Source organism: Mastigoproctus giganteus, chromosome 4 (assembly GCF_048544385.1).
Source record: "Mastigoproctus giganteus isolate SK-2022 chromosome 4, ASM4854438v1, whole genome shotgun sequence".
NCBI classification, from domain to species: Eukaryota; Metazoa; Arthropoda; class Arachnida; order Uropygi; family Thelyphonidae; genus Mastigoproctus; species Mastigoproctus giganteus.
In genome coordinates, this window is record NC_143578.1 from 219216193 (window position 1) to 219232319 (window position 16127).

The 16127-nt window shown below is 33.4% G+C and overlaps 1 protein-coding gene across 1 annotated transcript in view; it reads right to left on the bottom strand.

Annotated features, from left to right (window-relative positions):
* LOC150087413 (PC-esterase domain-containing protein 1A-like) overlaps positions 1 to 16127 on the bottom strand; it is a 151827-nt gene that overhangs the window by 81323 nt on the left and 54377 nt on the right. The window contains exons 4-5 of the mRNA XM_090372054.1: positions 10911 to 11131; positions 5425 to 5638 (exon numbers count right to left, since the gene is read on the bottom strand). Coding sequence (XP_090228180.1) covers positions 5425 to 5638; positions 10911 to 11131 — 435 coding nt within the window. The remainder of the gene's footprint in view (positions 1 to 5424; positions 5639 to 10910; positions 11132 to 16127) is intronic.

The following is a 16127-nucleotide window of genomic DNA, read 5'->3' on the forward strand; positions in this document are numbered from 1 at the left end:
AAACATACATATAATGTACATAAAGTAAAACAGGGGATAGGCAGAATGGAAGAGCAAAGAGAAAAGAAGTATAAGTATCAAGAAGTTATGAAAAGATACTTTTTAAAATATCTTTTCCCTTTTTAAAAGAAAAAAAATCTTGATACTTTGCATTTCCATTCTGCCTACCTCCTATTTTACTTTACATACATTATAATACAGGTTACATGTGATATTGGTTTTGCTTACATAGCCTCTAATGTTTGCCAATATTTCTTTATTGCTTTATTTCTCCAACCCTTCTGTTCTTCAAAATTATTAATTTTAATGTTTATATTATTTACATAGTCCCAACTTTGTAGCATGAATGAGGTGGTCTCGTGTATATTGTGAGATGACCAGTGCTATTAACTTGTCATAAAAAAAAAAAAAAAAAAAAAGTTGTGCGTGGAGTTCATATTTAGGGTACTGTGATGTACTCCATGTGCAAGAACAACTGAAAGAGGGCAAATTTTAAGTATTATCTGGTAGTCCTATCATTATAGATGCACCCTGAATGTTATAAAAAAATTTAAAAATCTTAACATGTCTTGTGTGCATGATAGAAATATGATTGGAGTGCATACAGTATGTATCCCCATGAATGACAGGGCTCCCAATAATGACTGAAGTTGGGGGGGGGGGGAATTTTGGAAGCACCCACACTGCCTTGCTGATGCCATACTAATTCTTCTTCCTAGGTGGCATGGAATGGGATGCTCACACTGGTTTCAGCTGATCTGACCATTGTGAGATTGTCAGACCCAACTAGCCAGGATGGCAACCAGGATCCCACACAGGGCATCCTGACCCTATGACTAAGTCCACCACTTCACTCCCAGGGAGTTTCCCACGTCCCTATGCAACCCCCCCTGTGGAGGATGGGTTGCCTCTACAGGGATGCTCCTGTTCTCATTCTTCCAATTCCTAGTGGAAGCCTTCCTATCACCCACCATTTTTACCTTCACCTACTATCCAAAACTACAACTGTCACCTTCCACATTCCCTTCCAACAAAAACTTTTTTTTTTTCTTTTTTCTCACTGGTCTCCCTGATCTCACTGGGCCCTCCCCAGTGAGATCAGGTGATGCCAGGGCCAGGGTTCGTCCTACCAGAGTATCTAATCTCTACTACCTGGTCCAGCTCCCCACGCTGGTATGGTAACTAGGGATCAGTGGTGCTCCACAGGTCCCACATGAACAATAAGGGGCCACATGAACAATATAACCCTATATTACACTACATAAACCACATATCACTCACTATCTGGCCTTTACAGGTTACTACATTCAAGAGAACTGATTGCAGAGTTGTGGGAAACCACTTGACCCTAAACACTATGTACACTATGTTTCTTGGTGTTGGAAATAATACTGTCTATGAAATACTTGGGATAATCATTCTATACCAGTACGTGCTTAATCGTAGTTGATATCTGTATGCTAGGTCATCCTTGACAAATCTCAGGTTAAGACTTTTATTATGGCTGATTTTGTGCTGTGTGGATGGCTGGATTTAAAATTATAATATTCTATTAGTATCAGGAGGTTTATGGTAGACTACAGTTCACATGGTGTTGCCTATATTGTGGTAGAGCCCAACAACTAAGAATAAGAAACCATTATTTTAAAATTTGAAGTTTGAATTTAATGTTGTGCTGGTTGTTCATGTGGATAACCAAGTCATCCAATCTCTCCAGATCAACAGAACAATCTAGGAATCTGACCCATAGCATGGTATGGGTAGGTAAGTTGGACAGAGAAGAACTCTCAAAATTAGATACAAAGATCTTGGCAAGAAGAGGGGAGAGAGTGGGTTTCCCCATGCTAAGGCCTCTGGTTTTTACAGAACAGCAATAGTAAAAAGCTTAATCTGGAAGGCTCTGAGGACTTCCCAAAGACTAGACTTAGAACAGAATCAGCAACAATCAAGTACATACTTCTTACAGAATGATTATCCCAGGTATTTCATAGAACTCATCACCAACACTAAGAGACAGTTTTCCATAGGCCTGCAAGACAAAACAAAACCAAACCAAACACATCAACATAACATTCACACTGGATATCAGCAATTCCTTAGCCCGAGCTGCCAGGAAATAAAATTTTAACACTTATTCATAGGCCAGAAGAACCTAAAACAGCTTTTTATCTCCCACAAGCATATCCTGCTTGTGGGAGATAAAAAGATAAAAATAAACATGGTCAGAGACCCAGTATATGAGGTGGATTGAAAGTGTAGTGGCATACTTTGGGCATATATGTACATATAGAAGACTGAAGGAAGAAAACCAAAAGAGATTCTATGTAAAATATCTAAAATTCAAAAATAGCCAAACATTCTGGTTGAATCATTTTAAACTGGAAGAACGACATACAGGGTGTTTCAATTAATATGCACTTGTGGCTAGCTTATTTTTATATTTAGGCTATTTGTTGTCTGGACCTTTTTTTTTTTGTCATATTTGGGCTGAAATTTTTCAGTTTAAAGTTTAAATCTGACTAACTATTACCATTTAGATTTTAGGATTTATAAATTTAAATTTTGCCTAATCAACTGCTTTTTTTTTTTTTTTTTTTTTTTTTTAAAATCAATGGGAAAGGTTGTTCCCCATCCTCTGTTTAGTCTAAAAACATCACCGGTTACTTCTGAAACAAATGTAAACCAATTTTATTTGAAAGAAAAAAAAAAAAAAAAAAATGTGATAGTCAGTTTTCAATAGGTGCATTTAGCTATATTGAACAACTAAATGCACCTATTGTGAGATTTCCTCAAGTCTCCTGTTGTAAATAATGACAAAGGAAATAAAATTCAAAGGAATTATTTTTAATAAAAATTCTGGGGGGGAAAACAACAATTTCGTGAAATTAAGTTTAAATTTAAAAAAAAAAAACAAATGAGGAATAAGAAATTCATCATATGAAAATGAAAAAAAGGATAAACAAAACAGGAACAGATATTTTGGAGCTTATCTTGCAATTTTGGCCATTTGTTATCAAAGATCAGTTAATATTCAACAACAATGTATGGCTGCTGCTATTAATTCCACAAATGAAACTAAATGTAACTAATAATAATAATGGCCGACTGAAATAATTTTATCTGAAAACAAAAAATAGCATATACACATATGGTATTATGAAGTTTTCTGAGCAATGCAGACAGGCTGCCAGGGCAGGTCATGAGGTGTTGTCAATGATATACAGGAATTTTGTTAGCAGGGAAAAGGAGGTGATTGTCCCTCTGTATAAGGCAATGGTCAGGCCACGTCTTGAGTACTGCGTGCAGGTCTGGAGGCCTCATTTTAGGAAGGATGTAGATTTGCTTGAGTGTGTGTGTGTGTGCAGAGAAGGGCAACAAGATTGGTGAGGGGAATGAAGTGATCCTCTTACCAGGAGAGGCTTAAGTTCTGCAAATTGCAGCAGCTGCAGACTAGGCACCTGCAAGGTGATCTGATTGAGGTGTATAAGGCCTTGAATGGGTTGAGCACGCTGAATTCTAATGGGATTCTTCCACTTTTTCAGATTACGAACCTAAGGGGGCATAAATTGAAATTGAGGAAGGACAGGTGTAGAATAGATGTGCGGAAATTTAGCTTTAGCCAGCGGGTGGTTAATTGCTGGAACAAACTTCCATCTGTCGTTGTGGAAGTTGATAGGTTAAATAAATTTAAGGAGGAACTGAACAAATATTTAGAGGGGATTGTTTTGCAATTTTTTTTTTTTTTTTGGCTGATGCTACATAAGCTCATACATTTGTTTTCTTGCATCACATGCCACTACTACTACTACCATGAAAATAATTCACAATATTCTAAATTGTTTATATGACACTGTAGATGATGTAGTTTCAAAAGAGACAACATAAGCTTTAAAAATGTTATTCATAAACTCAATGTGGCATCCTCCTGCCACAAGCTTGTAACCAACATAATAAATTAGAATAAGCATTCTTTAGAATAACACTATTAATTTCAGAACATGAAACACAGTATCCTTTTACAATCTTCTGAATTGCCAATGGATGTTCATAGACTTTTAAAAATATAGAAATTCAAGGGTCAATTCATATCCACATTTGTAAAAAAAATTCTATAATTAATGTAAGGTATCTATCATTCCCAAGTGGACTAGTGAGAACATGGAAAATCATGGGATATTGAAACCAATAACACTCACATTTAAATCAGACATTGGCTCTTTATTTTATATTGTCATTTACACTTGTTTTTGAAATCATACTGCCAGTATCATTTAAATTGTGTGTGTGTGTTAAGATTAAAATTATTTTTATTATTAATTGTCATTATTAGTTACATTGTTATCTTTCATTTGTGAAAAAAATGGCAGCAGCCACACAACATTGTTGATAACCGCTCTTTCATATGAAATGGCTAAAATCACCAAGTTAAGCACTGAAATATCCATTCCTGTTTCAATGATCCCCCTTTTTTTTTCCCAGTTATACATTAAACTTGTATTTCATGAAATTGCTGCTTTCCACCCCAAGAAATTATTTTTTTAAATAATTCAGCTGAATGTTATTTCCTTTGCCATTATTTGAAAGAGGAGTTTGTTTGTTTCAGACGTACACCAATTATGTCTTTAGACTATAAGAAGGATCATGAACAACAACTTTCTTACTGAGAAAAAAGTAGCGATTAGACAAATAAATTTAGAAATCGTAAAATTTAAACTGTAATATTTAGTCTAATATAAATATCAAATTCAAAAATTTCAGCCAAATGTTAAAAACAAGAGTTCACTACAAACAGCTTAAACTTAAAAATAAGTAATATAGTCCAGTGTGTTTTAATTGAAACAGCCTGTATACCAAATGTGGACAGATAATAATAATAACTGCAATAAGTATGAGGAATTTATATATATATATATAGAGTCCCATCTCCATTTAATAGTGAGTGGAAATCAAAGACCCAACAAAATATGAATGGATCAACATCTTTAAGGGACAGGTAACCAAGAGTGTCATATAACCAAAGAACAGAACCAGAAGTCTAATTACATCATAATCTGATTCCCAGAAATAATGGCTTATCCTAAACTTTACAAAATAACAAGATAGGCATTCCCTTTGTGGACAAGTTGTTCCTATTTGTCAAAGGCTGTGGCATAACAGCCAAAACATTATGATATTGCACTGTACTAATTTTTTTTGCATATTGTAAGAGTTAAACTACTGTTAAATTTTTTGAATATTAATTGGGCAGACAGATTAAATAGCACATTTCATACTGCTACTTACTAATGCAGTGTTTGGAGTTTCTCAAAATTTGAAGATTCGTTACCTGCATGATTTATTACAATTCAAATATAACCAGCAATAAAATTTACCACCAAAAAAAAATTTTTTTAAATTGTATTAAAAGATTTAAAAGTCAAATACCTTTCTGGCATAATGATTAGCCTCCATGACGTGAAATCGAAGTGAGTATTTTAGGAACTCTAGCTGAGGTATCAGAAAACCACCTCTCATATTCTGTGAAACAGGAGGTGTAGTAACCCAAATTAATAGACACTTTTCAGAAAGAACCTGTTTTAGTTTCTTCATTACATGTCGCAGATCTTGCATATACTGTTTAACACCATGGGGTCCCCACCTGCTCAAAAATTAAAGCGTGTGATTATGAAAATATAGACATAAGTGAATAAAAATATATGGAAATCAAGCAAATTATTCAAAAGCATTATATTTGCTGAACAAATGGTTTTTAAAAGTTGCAGCAAGAATTTCCTTCCCACCCCACACCCAAAACTTGGAAAAGTTAAAAAATAATAAATAAATAAAATAAAGAGAATAGAGAATAATTTTGAAGCACATACTCTATATTACATTTTAGCATCAAAAATATGAAATGCTTAAATAATTATAATAAAGACAATAAGCTGATATTTGGCTCTTAATATTTTAAGACTTTATTTTATTTATCTTTGTCTTAATTTTGTTGGATCATTACAATCCAAACCAAATGCACACAATGTATTGTTCATAGGACATAATTCTGAGAATGGGTAACTTTATAAGTGAATAATTACTAAAATAAATTAAGTACAGCTGCTATGATTCTGAATGGTAGGTACAAGAGCCACAAGCATATCATACATTAAGCAATGCCTGGTGGCCTCCTCTGAAAATAGTTAGTTCTTTGTAAAAAAATGGCAGGTAACAAACAGCAAAGATTTTACATGGTATTCCAAACTGCAAAAGTGATAGAAACCAAATAGCAAACAACAAATTAAAAAAAAAGTTGCTAGAAGGAAACTCGCAAAAGAATGGCCTTCAAGTTGGCAGAAGTTATGAAGAACAGGGAGCATTACTGTATGCAACAACAAGAACCAGGGATGAATTCTACATCCACATGTTAAACCAAGCATTATGACTAATTAGAAAAAAACTTAAGAGGACTGTATAGTTATATTGCTTATGAACTTTGAAGAACTATAAAACAAAACAGAATATTCTGTCAATATAAATAAGCAGCAGGATTATTAATGGTGAGTAAAGTGCAAGTGGAAGAACAAAAGCCTAAGTGAATGAAGTGCAAGGGAGTATATATAGGTAGACTAAGGCCAGGAGTACACACTGCATTTTAGCAGGTCCGGTTTGACTGGACCTATTCGGTGGGAAAAAGAGCAAGTCGTGGTTTTAAATGGAGTGCCTATACATTTCCAGTTAAATCATAGCTGCCGGAAGCTGCCACAACAAGGTGTGGCGAGAGTATTAAACTGAAAAGAAATTATAAATATCTTGGTGTTATGATTGTCCTTTATTCAACACGTTAAATATATTTTACAGAAAATCAAAACTATGGCGGGAAAAATACTAAAAATCAGTAGGAATGTTTGGGGCTTAAAATCCTCATCATTAAAGTTGTATTACAAATGTCTTTTCTTATCTATCATCTGTTATGGGGCAGGTGCTTGGGGTTACAGAGTTAGTAATGTAACCATTACAAAAATACTTAGTCCAATCACAGTGATTTTTTTCTTCTAGCTACTGCAGCGCATGTAGAACTATTTCTACTGCTGCACTGCAGGTCTTAAATGAGCAAGTCCCAATATATTATAACGTTACCTCACAATACTTGATATATCATCAAAGAAGACAACTTCCTGCTAACATAGATGACTATAATTTGAATTTCGATCTGTCGGAAAAAGATGTTGCCAGGTTAAAATCTGAATTTCTTTGTAAAAAATGGTATTGGCAAATTCAATGGAGCACAATTCTTTTAGCAGAGTTACTTATAGTTATATACAGTGTTTTTTTTTTTGTAAAAAAACAGGTGCCAGTACTCATCCTTTGCCATCAGGAAAAATTTTAAATTAAAAGGTATAAAATGTAAACTAAAAAAATTATTTCCTGATATTGTTACTTCACTAGTAATGTTTTTGGAATAAGAACAACAAATTAAGTATATTACCACAACAACAGTTTATTGCTTAAATTTATTATATAAGTATATAATAAAAATAAGTGAAAATGTGTGAAAAATAAGTAAAATAAGAAAAATGTGAGTAAAAAGCAAAATGTAATAAGTAAAAAATAAGTAGAAATAATTTCATAATGAAGTTTTATAGAATATTCCAAATTTTTATTAAGTTCTCATCTGACACACTATGCCGATTTCTTTTCGTACTGTTTGTCTGTTGCTGAATGATGTTTCTGAAGCAGCCACGAATGGACATACTGTATTTTGCTGGATCAAAACATGTCAACGTTGGGCCTACAATTTTAAGAAATAGTAGCGAAGAAATTGTTTTTGTCATCAATGAAGCTCTGGTTGGACTGATGATCAGATTCATTTGTGAAAATACTCATTATTGCTTCCTCTGCATCTAAAAAACTTGGTTTCCTCTTTCGCTTTCGGCGTTACTTTTCTTCCAAACAGCTGCTCACTCTGTATAAATCTCAAATCCGCCCTGCCATGGAATATTGTTCCCACATCTGGGGTGGTGCCCTCAAAACCTCTCTCAGGCTTCTTGATTCCATTCAGAAGAGGCCAGTTAGGTTAATTAATGATTCATCTCTAACAGAGTCTCTCCACTCGCTTTCTCATAGACGTACTGTTTCTGCTGCATGCCTCTTCTACAGATACTTCCAGGGGCACTGTTCTTCTGAATTGGCTTCTATAATTCCCGCTCTCTCTTTCAAAACAGTCTGAACATGTGCCGCCACCAGCCAACATCCATTTACTGTCCAACTTCAAACTCACAGAACCAACTTTTCATCTTCCTCATTTATTTATTCAACTGCCATTTTCTGGAACAACCTTCCTTCATAAGTAGTTCCTGAAAATTACAGTCCACAAAAGTTCAAGTCCAATGTCAAAAAATATCTTCTTTCGTCTTCTCAACCTCCAACCCAAGCACGGTACTAAGTACTACAGGTTCTAATACCTCTCATGTTTGGGGTTTACGTAAAAAAACAAAAAAAAAAAAAAAAAATTCACATTCATTGGCGAAATTAGAGTGAGTATGATACCAATTTGAGCGTTCATCAAATGCTTCAATTTTTCCGAAACCGTCTTTTCAATTAGGTATTCCCGAAATGCACGAATTTATCTCTTTCATTTAACTGAAGCCCCAATTGACAATTTTCTAACTTCATACTCACCAAATGTCACTTGGACTTATATGATCATTTTTGACTTCTGAATGAAAGTAGTTAGTGACAGGTAGTTAGTAATGATTAGTAATGTAACAGGAAGTTAGTAGTTAGTAATGATTACATTACATTAGTAATGTAATGTAATGTAATCATTACTAACATCAAAAAGCTGGACAGTGCCATCACTAAAGCAGTTATGAAAGTAATGTCAGGTATTACATGGTGTTTTTATTGAATGTACAGAGTGTCAACATACTTCCATTACAAAACTAAAATTATAATCACGTTTTAGTTATATAAAAGGAGGTTTGTGGATACCCTGGATTTGGTCAAAATTATCCATGAAGCCTGTACCATTGGCAGATTTTTTTTTTTTTTTTTTTAAAGAAATGTGTTATTATAAATCTATTCCCACACTTTTTTTTTAATATATACACGTTACAAACTGAATCCTCTATAAAGAAGGATTAGATCGTATCCGATTTCCTGATATTGACCCAAAATTCAGCGAAGATCGTGAAGAGGTGATGATGACCGTTTTAAGGCAGAAACATTGCTATGGAGAGGAGACATGCAAGTCTTAATGCAACTGATGTCCAATATATAGCAGGAGTGGCGAAAATGGAGTGTGACCTGGCGAAAAAAATGACACTAAGGATTCAGATAAAAGTTGATGTGCTGGACAATAATCATTGTGGAAACCCATCTCACGAGTCGCTTAAGCCCTAATTAGTGATCCTGAGGCTGAACTGCAAAAGGATGACCACCAATGTTCAGTGACACGAGTTGAGAACCACAATAAACATTCCAACAGTGCTCGTAAAGTGGTTGTCTTGTATTAGAGAGAGAGAGAGAGAGAGAGAGAGAGAGAGAGAGTTAATATCTTCAAGTCAATGTTTCCTATCAAGTACTCAGGCTGCTACGTCCAAATCAGCATTTTTACTATCAAGCAGCCTGCTTTCTACTGATTGTTTCAAAGTTCTTTAGAAAGCTTCTGGATCGATTGGAGAATAATTTCTGTAATCTTTCCCATGAAGTGAAACATTTTTAAAATTGTAGATTTTTGGCAGATTTGGTGCATTTCTGTAATATTGTCCCGGAACTTTCTCTTTCATGTAAAAGTTGTACAGTTTTTATTTTCCCTGTACAGATTTATATTGCACTCCTGTGAGTCCAAGCTAAGCACTCAGGTCGTTGGGGAAGTTGATAGGTTGAATAAATTTAAGGAGGAACTGGACAGGCATTTGGAGGGAATGGTGTGATTTTTTTTTTTTTTTTTTGGCTGATGCTGCATAAGCTCATACATTTGCTTTCTTGCATCACATGCCACTACTACTATAATAAGCCAATGGTAATTGTTGGCAGAAGATAAAAATCTGCAATTTTCAGTACTTTCCAAAATAGACAAATTTTTGCTTCACCAAAGTTATAGCAGGAATGTACCCAGCATGTACAGCCCACCACACAACTCTTAATAATGCTAGCATGGGAAACTGACTGCTACTGATGCTATTAATGTGTTGGTTTGTAGTTAAAGTTATTCATTGAACTCTCCCATGTGATCTTATGATGATAAGCAGATCTAACAGTCAAACTACATGTTTTGGAAAGATTCCTTTGAAATTTATTATTTTTAAATAATAAACATGGAAACACAGAAAATAATAATCACTCAGTATGCAAAATTAGTAACACGAGTAATATTCAAATTTTGCAGGCTTCGTGGCACATTAAATTTGAAAAAATTCAAAAATGGAAGTGAATAGCAGCATCTAATATATGGGTGGGTTTTTTTTTTTTTTAACTGCAGAAATATACGCATATGCACACATTTTAAATTTCATGCATTTAACATTTTAAATAATAGCATAGTTTCATCATTATATTTTATGCCTGTAAAATTAATTTTTTTTTAACTTAAGAGAATTATTTTTGCTTTGTTTTTTTTTTAAATAAAAGGTAAAATACACAGCATTTTAAAATAGATATATATATTTTTTTTTATTAAAAATTAAAAGAATACATGTGAGTATTGCAATCCATTAAAAAAAAAAAAAATGCAATATTGGTATATTTCAAGCAGAATTCAAAAAATAAAATGTTTTCCAGAAATTAAGAAGAAAGTTTACACCTGTCATGTTCGTAACGATTAGGGGTGCCACCAAAACAAATTATACTCTATTAACAACTTAATGATATTTAAATTAAATTCACAGATAATTTTCACAATTATATTAAAAACTTTATTCACATCAACTCACCTACACATATCCCAAAGACAAGAATTAATAATAATCAAATCTGGCATTTCGGCTTTAAAACAATTTAACAAATCTTCTATATAAGGTCCATATACTCTTGTGAGAAAATAGAATGAGAAATGAAACCCCATTTTGTCATAAATTCGCTCTTCTTTAAAATTTCTACCATTAGTTGCTGATCCATGTGAAACACGGTGATCACCATTGAAGGACATTTCCATCTGAAAATATTAGAAACAAAAAGCATGAGGAAAGCATCAGTACAAGCAACAGTTGAACACAACCATTATACGGTTACCAAAAGGCAAATATGCATATTTGATTTAAAAACAATGGTTCTAACCGTTTTTTTTTTTTTTTTTTTAGATTTTAAGATATATTGTTTTAAACTGTTATATTCCTAAATACTAGCAAAAAGAAGGCTACAAACTTGCACCAGCAGTTTGGAAGAAATGGTTTAAAGTCAGTGTTCTTTCAAGGAGTCTTGGTAAAATCTGATTTTTTTTTTTTTTATTATTATTTTAAATATAAAAGAAATGAGGATGACATGACTACCAACTACAATCAATGAAGTTGCTAGACAAGTTAAAATATTACCTCATTATCGTTTTTCTGGTAACATTTAAAATTTTAAAAATGTACATAGCAGAATATCCTTATAAGTGATTCTTACAAAGTAATTCTTTAAAACGTGTTCACATATGTATACAATAATATATATATATGTGAGATGGTCATACAATAAAAGAGCTAGTTTTTTTATTGTATGACTATACAAAGTATATATAGTCATACAATAAAAAAACTAGCTCTTTTATTGTATGACCATTTCAGATCATTCGTAACAAGTGCAACAAAAAATCTGAATGTTGCTGAATTAAACACAGAGTTAGCTACAATTCTAGGAGACCTTTGCCAACTAGTCATTAGACATCCATGCATGAAAAGTGGATCAAATGGACATAGGCACCAAATTACAGTCTGACACCAACAGAAGCAACTAACCATTTCTCAGGCATACAAATGGGTGAAAAATAGTGGAAGCTAGACTGGGCAGCACCAGGCTTTTGCCATGTCTTTCAAGTTTGTTTGTTTGTTTGTTATTTGGTTTTTAGGAGCATTAGCAACTAAGGCCATATTGCTCCGGGGATATGCAGTGGTCATTCCCTGACCTTTCCGCATCCTCCGTATTTGGTGGTCACGGGCTCGAACCCCAGTCTAATCAAGAAGCGTGTGCTACGCACTGCTACTCCTGCCCACCTGGCTGTCTTTCAAGTGGCAAAGTGACAATGTCCTTGATGGGCCTGGAAATGGAGCAATTTTTGAAGGAAGTTCAGACCATAATATTAGTAATGTTGAGTGTGACTTATGGTAACAATCCATTATACAAAGAGTAAAATGTATCCTTTTAAATTAACATTTTAATTAGCAAGCACTTGTGAATTTGTTTCAAATACTCACATATGTAATAAAATATTTTTTTTCCAAAATTTGCATTCTAAAACATAGAAATGCCTTCTGGTCTGTTGCATCTTATCACCCAGTAGATATAATTTTGAAATCATTCCTTTCAATCTCAATAAAGAGCAGTAAGTGAGCAGATTTGTATTTCTTGTGTATTTTGTTTCCTTTGCTTGCTTTTTAAAAGCTACATTTATTATACAGCACTGTTACTTGTACACTGTATAGGTATTATATCTAGGAATATAACCTATTAAAAAATAATTTGTTTGGCAAAAAAGCTTATTGTAATTATATCATTCTAAAAAGAGGCAAATTACTTAAGATAAATTTTATTAACCTTATTAATTTGTAGTGTGAAACTGAGATTTGGAGGAGAAGCTCTGTTTGATTTTGATTATGTTAAAAATATAAACAACTCTGTGCACTGTAAGTTAGAATATCACCTCAGATTTTTAATAGATTTGTCTGCTGTGCACTAAGCTTTAGAGAATTGCACAAACTGCAAAGAAAGCGGTAAGTGTAATGAAGTACCACACTCTTTTACAACACTTGTGAAAACAAAAACCTACAGTACCCTACAATGCGACACCATTTTTATTGATGCTACATAATTAATAGCAATGCTTTTTAAAAGAAAAACTCTCCTCTAGCTACATACTTTACATTAGCATGCAATTATAACCTTCTCTCATATTTTAGTAAATTAACTGATGAAGAAGTAAGAACTTTAAAAAGTGAAGCCCACCCATTGCCAATAGTATTTTAATTGTGTGCACTCAGCTCTGTTTTTATTTTATCTCCTTATAAGTTTCTTTTGTGTTTTTAGTTGAAAATCCTATTAGGAATGCATTTCCAAATGATGATATCCTCTTAATAATGTGTGCTTATGTGAAGTATGCAGATATAGAAGTGAACTGCTATTAAAAAAAAGCATTGTTATTAATTTAGTTTGATCACATAAATAGGTTTTGTGCTATAATATAATTGTACTTGATATTTCTCTCTCTCTCTCTCACACACACACACACACACACACACACACACACACACACACACACATTATGTAGCTGAGACATTCTTCATTGCCTGTTTACAATGCTATACTACAGGGCAATTGAAGTCATACAACCCACAGTTAAATATTTATTGCTGATTGTAATTGAGGGCAGTTCGACTGGTATCCCTAACAAAAGCATAACCATGACTAAACCAGCACAGGTCATGTGATTTTGTAACAGACTTGTGACAGTCATCTTTCAAGAGATGAAGTGCAAACATGCATTTTTCGCAAGTGCAATGAATATTCATTGTTGAACGCTAGCTGACATCTCATTCTTATTTAACTTGCCAGAATGAATTTTGTGTGCATTTCCCAGTTCTCCTGCACCAAAGAAATCAGCAATATCTCATCTGATGAAACGTTTCCATGACATAGGAAGAAGTGTGCATAACAGAAAACATTCTGGTTGGTCAACATTAGGTGATGATAGTGTCAACAATATTCGTCAGACTTTATTACACTCTCCACAAAAATCCGAGAAAATGTTCACAGCAGAGTGGATTATATTATGAAGTGTATATAAGGCTACAAAGAATTTAAAACTCCATCCACATTGTACACATGTCATGCAGAAACTCAAGGAACCTGACAGGGAAAAATGAATTCAATACTGTAGGTAGTTTACACACTTCACTTGAGAAGGTATTAAGATTTTAGCTAAAGTTATCTATATGATGAAGCATGGTTTCATCTAAGTGGATATGTTACTACCCAAAACACTAGAACATGGAGTGCGGAAATTCACATCTTTCATGAAAGACCAGTGCACTCCTTGAAAATCAGTGTATGGGGTGCTGTCTCTCGACCGAAAGTTACTGGTCCCATTTCCTTTAGTGATACAATAACTGCTGAATATTACCAGGAAATAATAATGGATTTCATGTCCTTATTGGAATGCAATGAACAATGCTGAAGGTTTCAAGCAAAATGGTGCCATGGCTCAAAGCACATCAACAATGTAGATGTTGCACAAATTCTTCGGCGATCACGTAATTTCTTTAAACATTATACCAAATTATTCACATTTCAAGAAGCCAAAAAATAGGAGCCCAAACAGAATTTTGCTTCTTCTCTTGTAATTGAATTACAACAGTGCAAAAAGATCAATCTTTTGCTAATGACCTAAACTCCCTCTGCATAGCCAAATCTGCTGTTCTCATTACCTGAAACAAGGAAAGTGCAACATGTGGGTTCATTCCTTTATTCAGTAAATTGATAATTACTGGAATAAGTTAAGATCAACAGTTTGGGAAATCAATGCCTCAAACCGATTGATACTTATGGGAGAAGTGGAACACTTTTTTTTTTTTTTTTTTTTTTTGCTGGTACAGCAAAGTTTATAACTGTATTTGAAGTGAAAGATGAGAAATAAAACTTTTGGAATTGGAAAATAGATATTACACTTTAATTACAAGTTTTATAAAACAAATACTGTTGGTAAACAGCTTTTTTTTTGTTCAGTATATTGAAAAGTAGATATTTAAAAACATACAAATATACAACACACAAATACAAAAATAAAACTAGGAATTGAGTTGTTTTTTTTTTGTTAGTTATTGGCGCATCGGCTTCTGTGGCCATAATGCACCTCCCAAGGTTTTTCGCACTACTCTGATCCAAGCCCGAGGCAGGATTTGGAATTCAGTTGTACTTAGTGGTTGAAAACATAGTATTTAATATTATTATGTAATGAATTTTTTTTTTTTTAAGTCTTTTTTGTTATCACTAGAAACAACTGATAATTGTTTCTTCTAAGCTACATTATCCACATGTCAAATCCAGGTTGTCAACATAAAATAACAGGTCTCTGTTTCTTATTCTTTTCATTTCCCACACATCCTTCATTCTCTTAAATATGTCATTTCTTTCCATTAAATCTTTTCTTCTGTTTTGAGATGTTTTCCAATAAAACCATATTTTCTGAAGAAATTCTTAAAATTTCTCTTTCCCAGTTAATTCATTTTCTATTTTAACACTGGGATTAACTTAGATATAGTTTATACTTTTTTTATAATAAACATAAAAATCCTGGATTGTTCACCTTATGATATCACAATCAATTGGTGCAGAGAATAACTTACATAAATTTTTACAAAGTTTACCTTTTGTTCGACTTTTAATCCTTTTTTTATGAATTGCTCTGAAAATCCTATTGATATACTAGCAGACTTTGTTACTTGCTTGATTGGTATACTCAGTTTATCATAACTCTGTAATATGTACATATTTTCCTCTCTTTAATAAAGATGCCAGATCATTCATTTGTATATTTCTATAATACCAGTCGCTTGCGTAAAGCATACGGATACGGAACACACATAAGACACAAATTTAAATTTTGCTCTGCCATGTGACTCTACCCACTACAGAAATGAAACATTCCTGGCATATTACCAGCAAGGAACTAACGTAAGCAGACTACACTCCACCACATCAGACTATGGTATGAGAATACATCTGAGTGACTATGGTTCAAGCCCACACGACTATTAAATATGGTGTAATGTTCTTGTATTCTCTTTATCTTGTGAACACTTCTGACCTTATGTGGTCTTCCCCAGAGGGTAATCAGAAAAAAATTATTTAGAAGTGTGGAAATATCTCCAAAATGCATTACAACATAAACAGACACAAAAATGGGAATCACTGTGGATGCAAAGTCATGATAACACCTTTTTGCTCTACCCAGCTTG